This window comes from Hesperophylax consimilis, chromosome 1 (genome assembly GCF_061612785.1).
Source record: "Hesperophylax consimilis isolate HC1 chromosome 1, BYU_Hcon_1.0, whole genome shotgun sequence".
NCBI lineage: Eukaryota > Metazoa > Arthropoda > Insecta > Trichoptera > Limnephilidae > Hesperophylax > Hesperophylax consimilis.
This window is the reverse complement of record NC_142836.1, coordinates 8,808,050-8,830,614: the sequence shown is the minus strand read 5'-3', so window position 1 is coordinate 8,830,614 and position 22,565 is coordinate 8,808,050. Positions and strand designations below refer to the sequence as shown.

The 22,565-nt window shown below is 34.1% G+C and overlaps 2 protein-coding genes across 4 annotated transcripts in view; both read left to right on the top strand.

Annotated features, from left to right (window-relative positions):
- LOC149426231 (ras-like GTP-binding protein rhoA) overlaps positions 1 to 22,565 on the top strand; it is a 636,906-nt gene that overhangs the window by 531,018 nt on the left and 83,323 nt on the right. The gene's annotated exons all lie outside the window — the stretch shown is intronic.
- Positions 16,406 to 22,317, top strand: LOC149426232 (uncharacterized). 3 transcript variants are annotated; one of them, XM_089644943.1, is made up of 2 exons: positions 16,406 to 16,940; positions 20,802 to 22,317. In XM_089644943.1, the coding sequence occupies exons 1-2, from the start codon at positions 16,738 to 16,740 to the stop codon at positions 21,835 to 21,837; spliced, it is 1,239 nt and encodes a 412-aa protein (XP_089501069.1). In that variant the 5' UTR covers positions 16,406 to 16,737; the 3' UTR covers positions 21,838 to 22,317. The 3 variants fall into 3 exon arrangements, with proteins under 3 accessions (XP_089501069.1, XP_089500997.1, XP_089501137.1); XM_089644871.1 differs by having other exon boundaries at positions 18,259 to 22,317; XM_089645011.1 differs by having other exon boundaries at positions 16,406 to 19,221.

Here is a 22,565-nt window from a genome sequence, read left to right as displayed (position 1 = left end):
TCATTAAAATAATTAAAAGCGGTAAACATAAAGAATCTTCACAGCAACTGACAAAGACAGGAGGAATTTTATCAGGTCCAGAACCTTTACTCAAATCTATATTTTTCAAAAAAACATTTTATTTCATCTGCGCTGATATGTATTTTACCCAGATTTGATTAGGTTGTTTTCGGTTATGTTTGGCAGTGAATCATTAGTATGTGATTTCTACTTGGTATAAACAGATGAAAAATATTTAGAAAATATGTTTGCTATGTTTTCTCCATCAAGGTATAGAAATATACAAGGTATTGCAGAAATATCATCAAGATGCATCACTTTAGGAATACAATTGGTTTTTCGTAATGATTTTGAGTATGAACCGAACACCTTTGTGTTTTATTGCTGGTCACTTTCAACAGACGTGATGTATGATTTATGACTCTAACTTTTTTTGTCATTTTCCTTAAATTAGAAATCCTTTTAATCCAACGGTTTATAATTTTTTTTAACATTAAGTCTAACATTATTTTTTTTCTTAAGAAGAGCAACCAATTGCTGATTAAACCAAGTATTTATTTTTAAAAAAAGTAATTATATATATTTTTTTAAAATTCATTTTCCATAATTTATCATAAAAAAGAGATCGGTGCTATTTACATTTCTATTACTAAAAAGAGTTATCTAATTAACGGACAATAGATCCTGTTGACATTTATCGTAGTTATATTTTAAAACATTTTTATTAATATCTATGAACTAATTTTTATTTAGTTTTACCTTAATTTCAAATAAAGGGTGATAATGATATAATTTGGTTAAGCCTGGTGCTATAGTCGTATACATGGCTAAGTTAACTTTATCGAATAAACCAAATTCAAATGAATTTTCATTTCTGTTCAGTACATAATTGAATTGATACAACCTACAAATTGATGAAAGGTTGACAAGACTGTGTGCTTTCTGGCTTTTATAATTAGAAGGGTAAAGAGAATTTTTTAATGAAGGGTCAGGTAAACATTTAATTTCGGGCAAATTGAAATCACCAATAATAATAAACTGTAAATTCAGATCCTGTAATACATCAATCTGATTGCGTTTTCGATCATTTTCAACAGTTACACTAGGAGGAATATATAGAACGCAAATAAAAATGAGAGAGTTGAAATGAGAATTTGACTTGATCACAAGCCACAAATCTTTATTGTTGCTCTCCCACTCATTTGGTAGTTTAACGATCTCTTCTAAATATTGCGTATTTGTCATTAAACAGTTCTTCACTAAACACCGTTGAGTTCAACCATATTTCGGAAAAACAAATTATGTCAAAATTATTAATTAAAATTTCATTGCGTACACATGTGGTCTTTGTACGAATACCCTTCACCCCATAAAATATATTATGAATCGACAGCAAGTAACTCGCCATTTTGTACCGTGTGATTAGACTCCATAGTCGATAGTGGAGAGGTCCCTCAATAAAGCAGCCTTGTAGGCCGGACAATCCTTGTCTCCTGTGGGGTGGGCACGAGAAGCTGCGGCTTTCTGAAATGTTGGCATGTGGCGCAACTAGGTGCTGCAGCAGCAACGAGGTAGACCTCATGTGCATATCCTTCTACACTGCAGTGGGAACATCTCTTTGTTTCTTTACAGAACTTATGGGAATGTCCAAGCATTTGGCAATTTAGTTACACGGTAAGTTCCACAAAGTCACGCATACCGCATACGGTCCAGTCCATGAATACCCTTGCTTATTGGCAAAACGGTCCGGTTTGAGCTCCAGCCAAATGACTCAGTTTGCACTTGAAAACACATTCTTTAACGTCATCAGTGTCAGAGATTCCGGAGAGTGCCTTCACCAGAAAGTTCACATCCGATAACTTAAGGGGCACGATAAAAGTAATAACTCATGGGTGCCTCTTTACTGAAGTCAGATACTCAGTATGTTGGAGCTGGTTACAATTGGAGCATTTAATAGCCATTCTTGTTCCTGGCTGCTGGGAGTGTGGATAACAACTCCCTTATTTATTATATTTTCACGCCTGTTATTCTAACTCCTTAATGTGACAACTGCACGATGTCCCTTATAATGTTTTTGGTGCCATCGATGTTATAGATCCCAGGTAGTTTGGCGAAAAATCATACAGATGGTCTTGGCTTTCCTATCTAGATGCTTGTACGAGTGAGTGGTGGCGGCATTGGTAGTTTTTTCTTCGTGACCTACGCGATAGAGTGGCTAGTCTTTGCCTCATCAGCCACTTGACGCATCACTGGACCCAGATCTGACTCGAGATGCTGATTTTTTTTCCAACAGCTGCTTTGGTTAATTTTCGGGAATAGTCTTCTCGGCCTGCAAGACCTTGATGTCAGCAAGGGCAGAGTTTAAATTACCTTTAAGTTCTTCTTTCTCAATCAAAGGTTGGGCAACGGAGCCGAGAACACTTGTCGCATTCTAAGACACTTTGAACTGCTGCTGTTAGACATTTTGAGCTGCTACTCTTTGGACACTTTTGATGGCTTTTCGGCCAGTGCGTCCAGATTTGTAAGTCGTATAGAAGAATTATGTGTTAAGACTCACTTAGTCATGAAAATGTATTATTTTCAAGTCACTAGTTACAAGTCTTTGTTGTGAGTCACTAGCTATAACTAAGTCACTGGTTTTAACTCTCAGAAATTATTCGTTAGCTAAATAGTAATAAATATTAGTTATAAGCCATTCGGAACAAATCTTAGCTGTTATTTCGTTTTTATTAGTATAAGTGAAATAATATCATAGGAAACTAAATAATAATTATATCATAAGGTAACTAAGTTTTTTAAACCATTATTAAATTTCCACCAAAATGAGCCTCGTTTGTTATAATTTTTAATGGAGCCACGGTGATTCCAAAAACAGCACGTTAAAGCCTTTTTCATTATTTTTAATTTACGGTTTCGTAAGGATTTTTTTCACAAACAACCAGCTTACAATAAAACACATTATAATTACAAATTTCATAAGGTAGATACTTAACTAAACAAGTTAATTTTATATAATTAATTGATTGTCAAACTTTTTTTATAAGCGGAAAATTTTTCCATTTTATATATCACTTTTAAATGGGTATCATGATCATTGTCACGTAACTGAGAAACACCTAAAGTGTAATTTTTTTACATCTAACAAAATATTGATGTTATATTTTGTTTTGTGACGCGGATCCAATTGCGTTATCCAGTTCGCTAGAACGTACGCTACGCCACTGATTGCAATTGCCTTGTTACAAAATTAAATAATTTTTGTCAAAAGTTCGTGCAAACAAATGTAGGTAGGTACTAGTTTAAACTGCTGAGAAAAGACAACCCCTATAATCCCCGTCATCAGAATAAAGTAAGTATTCTCTGTGTTTCCTTTTGTTCAAGAAAGAGTGGGGTGTTTCAGTTCCCAGTTCCCTATTCCCAGTTGGGGCACTTGGGGGAATAATTTCCCAGAATTTTCCGGAACGGTCGTCTCGCCCGGCCATTTCCATACATCATCCCCGTCCCGTGCTATTGTCTTGTCTTGTTGACTCTCGGTGGATCTTTGTACTTGACTTGCCGAAAAAATGTGCTTGTAGGTTAAATGATATTTTAACTAAAATGAATGTTTTTTTGTAATTTTTATAACTACGCCGTACAATACTAAACTGCCATAATTTTTTTAGGTTCCATGATAACTCAACATAGTGACAATTCAACACACTTTTAAAAAGTGATATAAAGTCATTAGAAACGATGAAAATTTTTTTTTTACCTAACCTAACCTTACCTACTTCATCCAGTTAATAAACTTTTTGTTTCATCACTTTCCATGACTTTATATAAATTTTTAAAGATGTGATGAATTATCATTGTGATGATTTATCCGGTCACCATTTTTTCAATTTGTGTGACAGCTTACAAGAGCGCCCCTGTTTGTGCAATGTAAAGAGAGGGTAATTATATCGCCACCCTGTATGGCAGCGTTGTGAGGTGGGTTAAGGTAGAGGTTGTATTTTTTAAGGCTGGTCTTGAAGAGGCCCGGATTATATAAGGAACAAAAACAGATACTGGTAGCTCGTTCCACATACGAGCCGACTTACACAAAAACGAGTCGAGTAAATGATCCGTTCTTATGAGCCAACACCTTTAATAAAATGATTTATAAAAATGTGTGGAATGGAACTCGTGGATGGTAGATGGATTAATATAATTACCTACTACAACTGATGATATAATTATTTTACACAGTGACATCGATACAAGCAACATTCTCCCATAAAAAATGATAGATGGCTATGAAAGAAGGGCGAGACAACCTGTCGTACGCTTATATTACGTTCAACCAATCAAGCTGTCTCTTTCACACTCTTGGATATACGTTCCTTACATCATCATACCGGTTGAGTCATTGCGATAACTACGCGAAGAATGATGACAATGGCGTTTTAGTCTCTAATAAAGTATTGGGTAATGAATTACTACTACTGACAAGGTTACAAGTAATTATGACAGGCTATCAGCTTTCTTACGCTTATATTACCTACAATCTATCAAGCCCTCTTTCGCACTCTTGAAAATCCCCTAACGTACTCTTTAACATAACCTTCACTGGCTCAAGTGTCCTTAAATAATCCAGTACCATTGTGCTGGATGGTGTTTAAATCCATCGATGAAATGGCCCCACCCTACATATCTGAACTATGCGTCCCGGAAAACACTGGTCTGAGGCAGTCAACTCCTTCGATCAGCAACATCATCAGCTGTAAGCAGACTGATGGAATCAAAGCGCAAGCTAAATAATAAGTTTGGAGAACGCGTTTTTACGCGAAGTATCTGGGCCGAAGGCTTTTTATAACCTTCGGAACTAAGATGCGTAACAAGCCCAACTGAATTGAGGTCCAAACTAAAACCTCACGTTTTTACTTCAAATTAAACACACCTCGATTAGAGCACAATTTCTTTATTGCCTGTAATATATCTTAATCACACTTTTTTATTGAATTAACATTATACACCTCAATCTGTCTCTTACCGGGGGACGAATCACATTTAGGAAGATTAATTCTAATCAAATCCTTTTACCGCCTATCTTAAAATTTACTTTTTCTTTCCTAAACACGTTCAAACATATATTTGTTCAGGATCAAATTTTTCTTTAACCTTTTTTTAAACACTATACAATACTTATAATTTTTATTTTCTGTATCATGTTTCGTTAAGATTTTTTTATTGTTATCTTCTTCAATGATAAATCATTGATAATTTATTTTTACCCCAAAACTTTTTAAAATTATTTTTTTTTGCTGATTTATATATATATATATATATATATATCTTTTTTTTGCTGACTTATATATATATATATATATATATTTATAATAATTATATTATTTTAATAATTAATAGAAAGATGATCTCCGTGATAGATTGCTAAACTTCTTAACCTCATTCTGATGACAATGGTTAAAAACCTGGAGAGCAAATTAAAATTTATTAAAGAATTGTTGTTTTTTACTTAAATAAAAGAGTTTATGCATTCGTTCTATATTTTCTCTCAGTATAGATTCACTCAGGGTATCGTCCTAGTTGAAGTGGCTTTATCTAAATAAAAAAGTACTTCCCAACCTTCAACTTCCCCATTTCCTTCCTTCACCCACATCATCCAGCCTAAAAACATTCGGCAAATTGATGATACCATATTACCACCAAATTGAATAAAATTTAGTAAATTTACCATTTGAATTCAATTGCAAGATAAAAATCTTTTTTCCACGTTTCCTCTGGCACTCGGCACATTGAAATCTGTTTTGTTTCTCTCGTTTTACATCCAGGTTAACGTATTCCGTAATATTCTCAGTTTCCATTTGTGAATAGAGCACCTTCTCATTTCCAGTCCGCCCACCTCCGCTGCAAATGTCTGAAAGTCGGGGAAGGAAGAGCACCATTCGCTTCAGGATTGACTATTCAATTTTCTCCGCGCAGACGGGTCAGGTTTTATATCAGTACAGATTTAGTGACGAAACAGCACGCGGGAGATAAAAAAGGTTCCGGATTTTCTCTTCATCCCTCCGAACGCGCAATAATAAAATACCTACCCCTTATGTTTTACCAGATAACTAATATCATGATTACTCCGACGCTGGTAAATTGATATTTTAACCAAATAATGAGCATGTAATAGAAATATTTAAAACAAGGATGAACAATGTACCTGATTCGGTAGACTCTCAAATGTCAGCACATCACGGGGGTTGTTAGTGATTGTTTGTTTTTTAGTGATTATTTTTTCATCTTTATGCGACTGCTTTCATGTTCACTATTATTAAATTTGTAAGCAGCAGCAATTGTTGAAGTATTTTTTAAAATTAAGTTCAATGACACTCTACTGCAGTTTTAATAGATGATCAGCTTGTAGCTCTTTTGTAAATACCTACTTTACCACATAAATTGTATTGTATGCACAAAAGTAAATGTCGCTCGAAATTGGTATCGAATAAATTTTGATCAATTAGGAGCTTAGGATTAAAAAAGATTCCTTCCATTTAGATGTACACAATGTGTTAGTTAACCACTATTAACTAACTGAACTACTATTTCAGAGCATCCTTTATGGTACACGTACCCATAAGAGCTACTCGTTCTAAAACTCTCTTTAATTGTAACTATTCTAAGACTGAACATTTCAAACGCTCGCTTGTAGATTTTAGATTACATAAAATTAGTAATAAGTACGCAGATGTAGCGGATCTGTTTAACTGCACAGAAGCTAGTTACAAAAAGGCTTTAATATCTTATCTTTTAAATCATGACCAATAAAATGTAAGTCTACTCATATTTACATAAAAAGTCAAATAAATATGTATATAAAATGAACTGCCTGAACTGAGGAAACTTGGGTCAGTAATAATATTCATTACGGTGAACCAACAGCTTGATTGGCACTTACCTACTTTCAACCAAAACCTAAAAATAAATGCACACATTTTAGCTATTGTAATATATTATATCATGTATCTATACTACCATATATTTCAATCAATACTAATCTAACCTAGTCTACCTATAAGTTTTGCATGTACTTGTATCTCTAACTTTTTATATCCATCTAGAGTTTCTGTTAATTGTATATTTTCTGATGTCACTGTTTATAATTTACTGTTTATGGTATATTTTATACCGTTGATATTAAAATAAATCTAGTCTTTAAACCAAATGAAAGAGAAAAAAAGAGGTGGCATTCATAAATTTGGTGAATTTTTCATTAATTAATAATCTTTGAAACTGGTTCATAATTCTCAAAATTATTTCATCCCAGGTGTAAGTATCTACGTCTTCATTTCTTCTCAATGTCCTACCGGCTTCGTCTCTGAATCAGTATAAGATCATCCCGTTCTTGAGCATTCAGCGGACAGATCCCCCATACATCTAGTGAGATTTCCCCGAAGGTGGGTTGCGAGTAGTAAGAAACGCCTGCCCCCCAGCGGGGACGTGAATCATTGCAGGCAGAATGAGACAATAGAGATTTCATAAAAACAACTGAAAGGAAATCTTTTTTTCTAAAAGCTTGCCTGATACAAAAGTATTTATTTATTGAAATAAAGCTCTGCGGTTACTTCATATATTTAGGTCACGCACGAGTCCTTATGGTGAGGATATTGAAGTGATTTTGTCACTAAATTCGGTATTCAATCACTAAAATAGTAAATGAAGCCATCTGGCCATTACAGGATTTCATGGATAACGTGGATAAGTCTAGGAGAAAAGGATTACTGAAAGTAAAAGCCACGCATTGTCGGTCTAAACCACAGACGTATGAATATATAGACTAGAAATTAAAGGTGAGGGGTAAAATCAACTGTTGAAGAACGAAGGGGGTAAAGCTGACTGTGATTCGTCAATAAATCAATCTGACAGTATATAGGCATCTCAAATTCGGCAAAAAAAAAATCTTCTATTTTCAGAGTCGAATATTTTGTTTACGTATTTAGTTAAAGACACTTTTATAAGTGTTCATAATTTACTTCCCAGTAACAACGATGCGCACACTTGAGAATCGCTACATTCGACCAATGTTGGCTCGATGTGATAGTATATGTTTCTACAACTGATTCATATTATACGACGAGAATAAGCTTAAAATGATGCTTATATATGGAATGTAATACGACAATTGGGTTTATTCTCTTTTTCACATCTATTTTTACAAGTTTTCATATCACAAGCCACTATTTTGCCGTGTTATTTCATAAAATGCCTCGATCATAGCTCGACGCTAGTTCGAACAAGAATGATGACGTCACATTCTTAAGATTCACGGGAAGCCATACGCGAGCCCAGCCGGCTCCAATGGAACCGGTATGGGGAGTGGGGAATAATACGCTTTTAATCACTTAGGGCAGGTCTACTAATATTCATATGTCTATGGTCTAAACGTAATAGCATAAATTAGAAGCTTGATGCAAATTTTTATTCGTAGTTAAATCTTAAATTGTTTTTTTCTCTCTTAACTTTTCACTCTTCGAATTAATAAAATTACAAAAAAGCTTTTTCATTCGCTTTAAGAAAATTTGTAATTTTTAAACTCGTATTGTTTCAAAAATCTACGCCCCCATGCGATAGATACATACAACAATGAAAACCAAATTCATTCTTTCCGTGTTTTAAAATCAAGCCATTTAATATATCAATATCACATACGAATCATGAGTACCGATGTGTGTCAATTCCGGAAACCCAGGATCCCGGAATCCCGGTATCCCAATACCCCGTATACCGGGATAATATTCCCTGCTGACGTCAAACTACAGCAAATTCCAGTAAATCCAAAGCCGGCTCAAATATAAAGAATGTCATTGTACTCGGTATCATGAAGCCCGTATTCACTTCATAATGCTTTGTTATGATTTTGCGTTGTTTTTTTATTATTTCTTTGTGATTACTCACGTAACGTAATGGAGTTGATTTTTAAGCTGCTGTTGGCTGTTTTTGCTCCGAGCTCAACCCTTTTCTGTACTCTCCTGTCGTGTTCCACAATGTATCTTTCTTTGAATCTCCTTTTGTTTAGCGAACATCCCTCTGGAGGCTCGGTACTCCCGGAATCACCAACCTTTTAATGTTTCTAATGGTGATTTCAATAAAATTTAGGGATGAAATTTTTTGTTAAATGATAGCCGTTTCAGCTTTTGGTGGCATTGTAAAATCGTGGCCTTACCAATATATTACCAAACATACCTAGACATACCTACTCTTACTTTCAAATAAACTTTACAACTTAAAAAAAATTGTATATCCTTAGTACCCACTAAAACTGCGCACATACCGATATACAAAGGCACATTATGTTGTGATAAAATTATATTATAAGGTAAAATTATAAGTATAAGGTAGCTGTAGGTAGACTGATAGAACCTATGCGCAAGCCAAATACTAAGTTTGGTGATCGCGCTTTCGGAGTATCTGGGACGAAAGCTTGGAACAAACTCCCTCCGGAACTAAGATCCATAACAAGTCCAACAGAATTCAGGTCTAAACTAAAAACTTACCTTTTTAAGCTGTCATACCCTTAAATTAAATATACCATTCCTAAGAGAAAGTCCGGTTACATTCAATTTTCCAATTATGTCCTAAATCCTGTATCTAAATTTCGCTAATAAACAATTAGAGAATGTCAATTAAGTGTTAATCTCAAGTGACCTACCAGGTAAGTATTGTACTGTATATTATCTCCATAAATAGTTAAGTAATAACATAGATCACTGTAGAAATGTACGAGTATTATAAGTTTGTACAGCGCCCTTGAGGTGATTTTGCACAAAAACGGCGCTATACAAGTCATACAATTATTATTATTATTATTATTATTAAACCGTATATATTTAAGTAAAATACTGACAACGTCATCGAAGGGGAAGCGTTTTTCATGAGAAAAATAACAATTTTTAAAAAACCTTTTACTTTATTCTAAAACACATGTGTTTTGCTAGAACTGTTAACTATGACGTTGTATTTCGCAAAACTTTGATAACATATCGTGGCCTAACTAACAAACTCCTAGCATCAAAATGAATAGATTTTTATAATGATTTTAGAAGGAAGGAAGATGTTTAGAATTTGCATCACAGTTTTGCTATCGTGACTTTAATATTATTTATTTATTTATTTATTTATTGTAAGAAACAAACAGCATTTTTTTACAGGATTAGTTATACAAGAGGTTACATATGAGGTAAGCCAAAATAGTTTCTTATGCTAATGTTGGTTAATGTGATATAATACAAGATTGACTGAAAATGAAATTAACAAAAAAAAAATAAAAATCATTTAAATATATTAGAAGGAAGAAGGAATAGGAAAGGGCAAGAGGCAGAGGAAGATGGGATGGGGACAGGAGACGCTCATGTTGTACCTTTTCTATAACTGTGCATTAATTTAATTAATATTTGTGGTCGTGCGCTTGACTTCGTTTCGGTATTTCACAAGAGTATTATTAAGAATATCGATATTATTAAATTGCGTGTTATATTGCGCGCATATACGGGGGATTGGAGAATTTTTTCTAAGGTTGGTTCTGCACGCGGGCAAATGAAAAAAATGGTTTTGTCTGGTTGGCCTTGTAGGTATGTGAATTCTTAAATAATTTACGAGTTCAGGAGAGTCCAGGCCGTTATTCAGAATTTTGTATAAAAATATTTGATCAGATATTAATCTACGTGTTTGAAGTGGAGTAAAGTTGTGAAATTTTAAGGATTCGGTGTTATTTGCAAAGAGTAATTTAAATTTATAATTTATGTGTTTAAAAAATTTGTTTTGCACACTTTCGATTCTGTCAATATGGCATTGGTAGAACGGTGCCCAAATTAGTGTGCAGTATTCTAAGTGGGGGCGGATATACGTGGTGTAAAGGGAATACATGGTTTTAATATTGCGAAAAGGTTTAGATATACGAATTATAAATCCCAACATTTTATTGGCTTTGTTGATTACTTCGTTAATGTGTTTGATAAAATTTAGTTTTACATCCAGTACTACCCCAAGGTCACGGAATGATTCTATTTCATTGATATGTGTATCATGAAAGTTATAATTAAAATAAATTTTATTTTTGTTGCGCGTAAAAGATAATTTGTTGCACTTAGAAATGTTTATGATTAATTTGTTTAATTTACAGTATGCAAAAAGACGATTTAGGTCTTCTTGAAGTTTTATGCAGTCATTGATAGATTTGATTACTAAGTATATTTTTTTGTCATCTGCATATGCAAGGTAGTTAGCATGTAAAAAACATTTATAAATATCAAATATATATACATTAAACAGTAATGGTCCCAGATGGGAACCCTGCGGTACGCCAGAGGGCACAGTTAAGAAACTACACTTAGTTCCCTCAACTGATACGCACTGTAGTCTTTTCTGCAGATATGAAGTTAGCCACCTAAGTAAGTCGCCATGGATTCCTAATTGGTGTAATTTTTTAATGAGGATAGAGTGGTTAACTTTATCGAAAGCTTTCGAGTAATCTGTGTAGATAACATCTACTTGGTGTCCATTATCCATATTGCTTGTTAAGTATTCAGTAAAGTTGACTAAGTTTGTTATTACTGACCTTTTTTGTAAAAAACCATGTTGTTGATTTTGTATGCTGCGGACAATAGTTATATAAATTTGATCGTACACAATACGCTCAAAGAGTTTACTAAATACTGTGAGTATTGAGATTGGGCGATAGTTTGCAATGTTACTTTTTGAACCAGTTTTATGGATGGGGATTATAATGGCTTCTTTGAATTTTGTAGGAAATATTCCTTTTTTTAAAGACATGTTAAATAAGTTAGTTAAAGGAAATGCAAGATTTTTGGCACATTTTGAGATAAAAAATGGCGAGATACCATCACTACCCGCACCCTTTGTAACATCCAATTCATTCAAGTATTTATTGACCAATGAGTTGCTTATTTGTACGTCCCCGATCGGGTTATCATTATTAACGCAGGTAGAATTATCTATATTACTGGGATCATCCGTGCCCTCATCGCTTACGTAAGTAGATTGGAAGTGTTTACAGAACAGTTGGCACACTTGATGAGCACCGGTGCCTGACTCGTCTTTTAGGTTCATGATTTGTGGTATGCCATTTGTCCTATTTTTGTTCTTAGCGTAGTTCCAGAGACTTTTATTGTTAGTTGGAATACTAGACTCAACTGAATTTATATATTGGGTGTAACAATGTTTCTGTAAGTGTTTTTGTTGTATTCGTTTGATAGAAAACTCTATGTAATCAACTGGATTATTATTTGATTTCCATTTTTTGTGTAGTCTTTGTTTCTCATTTATGATTTTGATTAGGGGAGGTGAGTACCAGTTGGGAAATTTTTTCTTTTTGATGAAACGTTTGGGGACAAACTGGTTAATGGTGTTATTTAAAATGTCATAAAAAGTATAAATTGCTTCGTCAACGTCAGCATTATCGTGAGTAAAAGACCAGTCTGTTTTAGACAGGTGTTGGTTTATTAAATCATAATCAGCTTTATCATACCGACAAATTTCTTTTGGTGGAGCATTGATAGTTGGAAGTGTGTCTAATTGTAGTATGATTTTGAGCGATGGATGGTGTAAATCCTCTTTGACAAGAGGGTTGTATGCTTGAGATACAAGGCATTCCTCATTACAGATAACTAAATCTAGTATACGTTTATTGGCATTTTTGATGGAATTGTATTGGTTCAGTTCAGAGTAATGGATTATGTCAGTAAGTAAGGAAGTAATTGAATTTAAATTTTCAGGTGTTAAGTGTGAATTTTTATCTTGTGGTTTCCATGTTATGGTGGGCATATTAAAGTCTCCAATTACGAAAATAATATCATCTGGGTTTTGATCTTTGACGTTAGCAAGCAAACAAAGGAATGAACTGAGAGCATTTTCATATCCATGTCCCTGTGGTAAGTATAGACAAGAAACATGAATGGTACGTTTTGAAGTATAGTTAGACGGGGGAATAGTTACCCAAATGCATTCAGCATTACAGACCAAGTCTTCGCGAGGGTATGCGTTAAGATTGTTGTGAGTTATGATCATGACTCCACCGCCTCGACGAGAATCTGATTGGGTATTAATGCTATTAATTGTAATGTTATTTGTCCTATCCCGTCTAAAAATACTGTAAAATTCAGTTGGTGCCAGTTCCGGATCTAAAATAGAATCAATAAGCCAAGACTCAGATATACCGAAAATGAAGCAATCGTCATTCAAAAGAATATTATTGTGAAAAATATCAGTTTTAGTACGTAGTCCTCTACAGTTTTGGTATATAATATTTAACATTTTAATTTAGTTGAGTAATAGTTGGGTACAATTTGGTTATAATATATGAGTATAACTGAAGAGTAGTGTATTATGAATGACATGTACGATATTAAATTGATAGAATAATGTACAAAGTTGAGCATCAAGTACAGGAGGAGGGGGGATAGCGAGATAAAGATGGGTAAGGAGAGTGTAGGAGTGTATCTTCTATATTGGGTAGTATATACATTCCTTATTGTAAATATACAAAAATTAATATTGAAAACAGAACAGACTATTTTAGCAAAATTTATAAGATAACTAGGTATAAACGAAATAGGAAATAAAAATAAGAATAAAAATAAAAATAAACATAAAAAAAGAGATAAAAATAAAAATAAAAATAATAACATTATTCAATGGTAAGTTAAAATTAAAAGAAATATGCAGATCGTGCGAATGATCTTAAAATATGGTTATAAATAGAGGAAATAATATGAACAGCTTGCTTATAGCTTGTAAGTATACGAATAAAATAAAGTAGAGACCGTATCGACGGTATCAGGATTATTGTTAGTAGGCATTCTTGAAATATAGACAATGTCTATTAGTAGCATTATAGATAGATATGTACATGAAAGATATACAACGTTATAGTATTATTAACATGATATACAACGGTAAGTTAAAATTAAAAGAAAAATGCAGATCGTGTGAATGATCTTAAAATATGTTTATAAATACAGGAAATAATATGAACAGCTTGATTATAGCTTGTAAATATACGAATAAAATAAAGTAGAGACCGTATCAATAGTATCAGGATTATTGTTAGTAGGCATTCTTGAAATATAGACAATATCTATTAGTAGCATTGTAGATAGATATGTACATGAGAGATATACAATGTTATAGTATTATTAACATGATATACATGGAAAACATAAGATAAACATGAATAATAAACAGTAATAATAGTATCACTGCATTTTGAGCATAGGTACATGGGATATAGGTATACAATGAGATAAAGGCACACAATCAGAGGCGGCTCGTGACAGAATTTGCCAGCAGTGCATTTCACAAATAATGGTAACATGTAAAATAGGAAAATAAAGTTATTTAAAGGGAACTACATACCCAGTACAAATAATTCATTTGTAGAGAAAATCTATTCGTCGCTCTTTCATTTGAGAAAATTCTTCAATTACAAGATTATCAAAGTCTGGTATAGACGAGATCAAACATTTTTCGATGCTCATCATTGATAAAGCATTGAGACGATCTTGGGACATAGTATTCCTCAGAAATGTTTTTACACGTTTCAACGTAGAAAAACACCTTTCGCACTCGACAGTTGTCATCGGAATAGTACAAATTATTTTTAACAGTTTCACTATTTCACTAAAATACTCCACCAAGTTACACTTGTAAAATAATTGTAAAATTGATATTGCTCCGTCAGCATTCGCAAAATCATCTCTAGTTTGTTGGGATTAAATGAACTTCGGTTACTTTTGATAAAATCTATGTTAACCACAATGTTTTCATTAGCACTCATTTTTAAAAAGCTTTTTGCAGAGCAAAACTCGTAAAAACCGTTAAAACGTCGCGTCAATCGCCAATAATGAATACTGTCAAGTTTGCAGATATGTAGATCGCGCCGGTAACGCTAGAATATTATAACATTGTTAATTAGTTCGAAATCTGTCAATCCTAACTAATGCATTCCAAACGTTTTACGCATGTTTAAGGTTTTTGATATATATCAGGATGTTTCGGCGCATGCGCCGATAATGCACCGACCAGCTTCTATCTCCACTGCTCTAACACATCAACAGCCGTTATGGGTCTCTACCTGTCTCGCTCATTTCACGGTTCCGACCTCTAGAGACAGTGCCTATAGAAGCTACATGGCATGTCTCGGGCAAAGCCGAAAATGCACGGGTTGATATATTACACTATTTTTCGCATGCGCGGGAGTCTAATACAAACTTTGATTGGTAAGAATATTATAATGATCTGGCGTGAATTCTTCGTGAGTGGATATACGAATTTACATTTCTAACGTATATCGATGTTTGGCAGTGCAGTGCACAAATGCACTAAGGCAGGGACCGCCTCTGCACACAATATCGTCGAAATTGTAAATAAAGGTCGTGAAGTACACACGCTGCCAGTAGCCTAATTGTAAGTAGGTATCAACAACTGTAAGATGCGCGGTATTGCGATAATTTGCCTGCACGAGTACTATAATACGGGCGTTTCTAAATGTGTATAATATTTTAGCAGGCTGAATTGAATAATAATAATTACTTAATTGTATGGCGAGCGGGTACTACATAGGTATTCATAAGATGTTTGTTATTATGGTTTGTGGGCAGATTAATAATAAAGTTATAATATGTAGGATAAGTTATAATGCGATAATGTAAGTTAAGTATATTATATATGTACCTACGTACTTGTTGATAATTCAAACTATTCACCATTCGAGCAAAATATGTTTTTAATAACGTAGTTTTAGAGATTATTATTTATATTATCAAAAACAAATCACTTTTTATTATTATTTTTAGTAACCTACTGTTAGAAATTGGAGTTTGTTGGCTTTGCATAGATGTCGCTGTGTGTAGATGCTTGCCTTTCCAACGGACTGAAGTTAATAAATAAGTTGATAGTTTTTTCAATAGATGTCGCCATAAATGCTCCCCTGCTAAAAGTCAATAAATAGGTTGATTTATAATTTTCTTCCTCTTCTGCAATAAACATTTCTGGCGAAATAAGTGGTTTAAATTTCTACCTGGATCCAAAATTATAAATTGGACCTTCGTGCCGCATCCGTATTATCGATTGAATCGCGGATGATAAAAGAACCAGCAAACATCTTCAACATCCAACATCAGAGGGGATCTTCAGAAAAACGGGCAAGTGACCATATCCCATATACCTACCTTATTTTCCCAGGCAGGAGAGCATGATTTATTACACAGCCGTATTTCTTTGTTTGTTTTAAAATTGAATCGGGCTGATTGTTACCAAGTGTTGTTTGAATTGATTTCATACCCATCATCGAAATTGTAGTAAGCAATAATAATTGTTACAACAATATAAAAAGAAGTTAGAATACAAAGCCAGTATTTTAAATTTCTTAAAAGATTTATTACGAGCGGTTATATTTGAAAATCCGTTAGTTTAAATTTCGAAAGTTACCGCGAGTCGGTAAAAACACCAACCCAGCCGCGAAGCAAGCTGACGCATGCGCGGTGGAGATTGTGGAGAGAATAACAATAGTGTCAAATTGTTTTCTTTTTGACAGCCATCGAGCTGTTGCATTTATAAAATTCAGATAAAATTCATTGTTTATCGGTTAGTTAGTAAAGTTCTGTGATCAAGGACAGTGCACGTGTAGTGATTGATTACAAGTGATTATCATTTGACAATACGTTCTGTGAATACCTCCTTTCTTGATATTTAAAAATGGATCTCAAAACTTTGATTAACCAGCGTGGAATTTGCAAGGCGAAATTAACTAGGTTCAATGAATATATAAACGGTGATAATTTGTCGCAATCTGAAATTGAAGTCAGATTGAAGAAACTTGAACCAATTTTAGACACTTTCGACTCATTACAAGATAACATAGAAGCAATTTCGCCGGAAGAATTAACCAAAACAGAAAGGCAAGCATTTGAAAATTTATATTATAATCTTGTTGCTAAGGCTAAAGATAAATTGTTAAATAAAGTTCAGAATACAACATCACATAACATACGTTTGCCTATACTTGAGTTGCCAAAATTTAATGGGAGTTACGAAAATTGGTTGAATTTTCGGGATACTTTTGTTGCTTTAGTTGAAAATAATCCATCTTTAGAAGTTATTCAAAAATTGTATTATCTGCGATCATGCCTCGAAGGTGACGCAGCTAAATTATTAACCTCACTTCCAAATAACCAGGAGAACTATCATACTGCATGGGAAATGTTAACTTCTCGCTATCAAAATATAAAAATTATTATACATAAGCACGTTGAAGCATTATTTAAATTGCCTGAAATAAAATTTGAAAATTCCGTAGCATTAAGGAATCTTATCGATGAATCCGAATTACATTTAAAATCGTTAAATAAGTTAAATATACCCACCGAAAATTGGGATATCATGTTAATATATTTATTGTCGCGAAAACTAGATAGTGAAACTCGACATCATTGGGAAGTATTTGCCACAAAAGAGAATCTACCCACATATAAAGAGTTTATAAAATATTTATCAGATCGAGTTCAGATTTTAGAATTTGCTGGGATTACTGAAGGAAAATTTAATCAAAATAAAACTTTTCCTTTCAAATACCGAAAAGAAGCTATGATTTCTTTAACGCCTCAAATGACAAAATGTATTATTTGCAAGGGCGATCATAAGGTTTATAATTGTAAAAAATTTTTAATATTAAATACTAAGGATAGAATTATAAAGATACGTCAAGTAAATGCGTGTTTGAAATGTTTGTGCTTGGGTCATAAGCTAAAAGAATGTAAAAGTAAATACAATTGTCGTATATGCGAAAATAACTCGCACAATACTTTGTTGCATTTAAAAAAGGAAACAGATAATTCGAAGTCTCAGGATAAGGATTCACCATCAACATCAAATAATGAACCTTTAGTTACAAATCACTCTACGAAAATATCTAATAGTTTTGTTTTGTTATCTACCGCCGTTATTAAAGTGTTGAATAATAACGGAAATTTGATTAAGGCTAGAGTTTTATTGGATAGTGGTTCTCAATCCAATTTTATAACAGAAGAATTTGCAACAAGGTTGCAATTAAAACCCAAAAGGGCAAACATACCGATTACCGGAATCCAAAACAAAATATTGAATATTAAAAATAGCATAAATTTAAGAATTTTCTCGAACTATTCACCGTATGAAAGAGACATAGAATGTCTCGTTTTGAAAGAAGTAACAAGTCATCTGCCGCAAATTTCTTTACAGAAAAAGGATGCCAACATACCTGATGGTCTTCAGTTAGCGGATCCTGCCTTCTATGAAACAAGCTCCATAGATATGCTACTCGGAGCGGAAATCTTTTGGGAAATTATGAAGCAAGATCAACTTCGAAATGGAGACTCAGGACCCATATTACAGAGAACTGAATTCGGATGGCTGGTGTCAGGACCCATCGTCACAACAAAAATAAAAAGGCCAGTAAAATCTTGTCAACTATCATTAAATATAATCCATAAACAGATTGAAAACTTCTGGAAATTAGAAGAATTCCAACCGGTGAAGCACCGGAGCCATGAGGAGCGAGCGTGCGAGGAGATTTTCAAGGACACTTATAAAAGGAATGACAATGGTCGTTTCATGGTAAGCTTACCACAGCGCCCCTGTGTTAAACAGTTGGGAGAAACGCTGCCCATGGCGGAAAAAAGACTTTGCAATTTGCAAAGGAAATTTTCTTCAAATCCTGACCTGATGAAAAAATATAAAGAATTCATGCAGGAATATATAGACTTGGGTCACATGACCCAGTGCGAAGCACCTTCTAATGAAGATTGTTATTTTTATTTGCCACATCATGCAGTATTGAAAGAATCGAGCACTACCACTAAGACTCGAGTGGTATTTGACGGTTCAGCAAAATCATCCAATGGTATATCGTTAAACGATGCTCTCATGATAGGACCTGTTTTACAGAAAGATTTAGCCGCACAATTGATATGTTTCAGAAAACACCAGTACGCGATAACAGCCGACATTGAGAAAATGTACAGGCAAATATTGGTGCGACCCGAAGACAGAGATCTACAGCGAATAGTATGGAAAAATTTCCCGGAGGAGGAAATTCAGCATTATCGACTTAACACCGTTACCTACGGTCTGGGGCCGTCATCATTTTTGGCAACTAGATGCCTCCAACAGCTGGGAAATGAAAATATATCATCAAACCACAAGGTCAGTCAGATTATAAAGAATAATTTTTATGTGGATGATTTAATTACTGGAGATGAAACTGAAGAAAACTGTTTAATAATTAAAGAACAACTAATATCCATCATGGCATCCGCTGGGATGAACTTAAGGAAATGGCGGTCGAATTTGCCCTCGTTATGTTCGAAGGAAGAAAACATGTCAGATATGATTATTAGTACAGATTCAAATGACAACAAAATATTAGGCCTGTCTTGGAACAATCAGCAGGATAATTTCCTATACACAGTGAAGTTATTAAAAAATCCAATTAATAGCAAACGACAAATACTGTCATGCATTGCGTCCATATTTGACCCGTTAGGATTAATAGGTCCTGTTACTGTTATTGCTAAATTATTGATGCAAAAATTGTGGCAGGCAAGGCTTCAATGGGATGAGCCTATTCCATATGATATGTTGAAGACATGGGAAGCATATGTGAATGAACTGCCTCAATTAAATAATTTAAGAATAGGTAGAAAGATAATATGTCAAGATCATGTAAATTTACAGCTACATGGATTTTGTGACGCCTCAGAAAAGGCATATTCGTCCTGTGTTTATATGGTGTCTACTGACAAATTGGGTAAGAAGTACTCCAATTTGATAATGTCCAAATCACGGGTAGCGCCTTTGAAAAGTGTTTCTCTACCCAAGTTAGAATTATGTGGAGCCGTATTACTGACAAGACTAGTGAATTACATTAAAGATGCTCTATGTACTCCGGATATACCTACTACATACTGGTGTGATTCCCAAATAGTACTGTGCTGGATCAGGGATCAGCCGGTAAGATGGAACACTTTCGTTGCTAATAGAGTGGCGGAAATCCAGGAAACCAGTCAGCCGGAGCAATGGAACCATGTACGGTCAGAAGACAATGCAGCAGACGTGCTTTCCAGAGGAATCGGCGTTTCACAGTTATTAATTTCCAGCATTTGGTGGCATGGTCCAGATTGGCTGACGTTGGATTCAGCGTGCTGGCCAAATTCCAACTCATTTTGTATTGATCCACCAGAGATCAAAACAAGCTCGGCACTGTTATCTGCTGTGAAACAGGACTGGGACATTTTTGATAGATATTCCAATTTTTCCAAATTACAGAGAGTAACAGCATACATTAATAGATTTATTTTTAATTGTAGAAACCCTTCGCAGCGCCGCTATAGTAAATTGACAGTTAGTGAGTTGGAAAATTCAGTAAACAAATTAATATCTCGGGCGCAATCATACTGTTTCAGAGACGAAATTCGAGCTTTAAATAATGGAAGTAATATACCTAGGAATAGTGCACTAAAGTCATTAGATCCTTTTATTGAAAGGGATCTAATTCGTGTGGGGGGAAGGCTCTCCAAAGGTAAAATGGTAACCGAAGGCCAGCAGCACCCAATTTTGTTACCTTCGCATCATAAATTAACAGAGTTAATTGTAAAACACTATCATTACTTGAACTTACACTCGGGAACGCAGTCATTATTGGCGTTGATTAGAATGAAATTTTGGCCGATTAAGGGAAGGAATATTGTAAAAAAAATAATAAAAAAATGTATAATTTGTTATAGATGTAATCCCAAATCCGAACAGCAGTTGATGGCCGACCTGCCAGCTGAAAGAATAACTGAATGTAGGCCATTTCAGATAACAGGAGTGGACTACTGTGGACCAATATTAATAAAGTCGGGTATTCACAGAAAATCACATAGCGTTAAATCATATATTTGCTTATTCGTATGCATGGTCACTAAAGCCGTGCACTTAGAAGCTGTGCTGTCCTTGAGCGCAGAGAGTTTTTTAAACTCTTTGAAAAGGTTTATCTCGCGTCGTGGTAGACCAAGCAAAATGTTCTCGGACAATGCAACCAATTTTAAAGCGGCTAATAATGAACTAAGAGAAATTTATAATTTTTTAAATATGTCTAATGATAAAATTGATAATTATTTATCCACATTAGGAATACAATGGCAATTTATACCAGCTCGTGCGCCGAACTTTGGGGGGCTCTGGGAGGCTGGGATAAAGTCAGTTAAGCATCACTTAAAAAGAATAACCAGTATCGCTTCATTAACTTATGAAGAGATTAATACGGTGTTGTGTCAAATTGAATCTTGCTTAAACTCCAGGCCACTGTCTCCCTTATCAAATGATCCTTATGACCTTAATCCCTTGACTCCCGGTCACTTTCTAATAGGAACTAGTTTGGCGGCGATTCCAGAACAAAATTTGGAACATATCACATTCAATCGATTAAACAATTACCAAAAACTAATCCAGATTGTACAATTTTTCTGGTCGAGGTGGCGGAAGGAGTACTTAGCAGAACTTCAAACCAGAAGCAAATGGACCAATAGGAATCAAAGGCAGATGCGGTCTGGCGACATGGTCGTAATAAAGGAGGACAACGTCCCTTCTTGCTACTGGAGGCTGGGACGTGTGAGCGCCGTTCATCCTGGCGCTGATGGAAGAGTTCGCGTGGCGACCATCATCACGTCGAAAGGCATCATCCAGAGGGCCATATCAAAGATCTGTCTGTTGCCAATAGATGACAACGAGGAGTTGAAAATGTCGACACCCCCACCCAACGGACCAGACGCTGAGTAAGCGCAAAATAAAAAAAGGTTTTGTGCAAAACAATATAAAAAGTTTCGTGATAAAAACAATATAAAATTTTTGTGTATTATCATAGATAAGGAAGAAATAATAATAAATAAAAGGTAAAAACAGTGCATAAAAAAGTGGATAACAATAAAACTTGCGAGTTTGATAAAAAATGTACAAAATAAAAAAAGGATTGTAGATCCGTATATACCAAGAAAAAAAAAAAAAAACACTTTAAAAATGAACGCTTATAAACCGAGATAGCCTGCTGGCTATATGTAATTTCAAACTACACAAATACATCTGAAGAAACTAATTATAAATGTGGTAATGAACTATAGAAAAACACAAACCCTTAAGAAGGATGACCAGGAAACCAGCGCTCCATGTTGTGTTGTCTATATTATTTGTTTTATGTTTGATTATTGTTATGATTTCTGTTAGAACAAGGTTATTGGAATTATCTTAGTTGTTAAATTATAGTATAGAATAGCTTAGTGAATTGCATGAATTTGATTTGAACGAAAGTAATAATTTTAATCTCATAATTAATTTGTATAATTTTAGTTAGTTTGAAATTGTCATTTCGTTTTTAGAGTAGTCTTATGTTTAAACTTATGCTTAGAAATAGGTTACCTATTATTTCAAATATTTATTGTTAATCAATTTTTTTTTTTGTATTAACAGTAATAGTAAATAATTACTATTTTTGTTTCTTCCAAATTAATTTT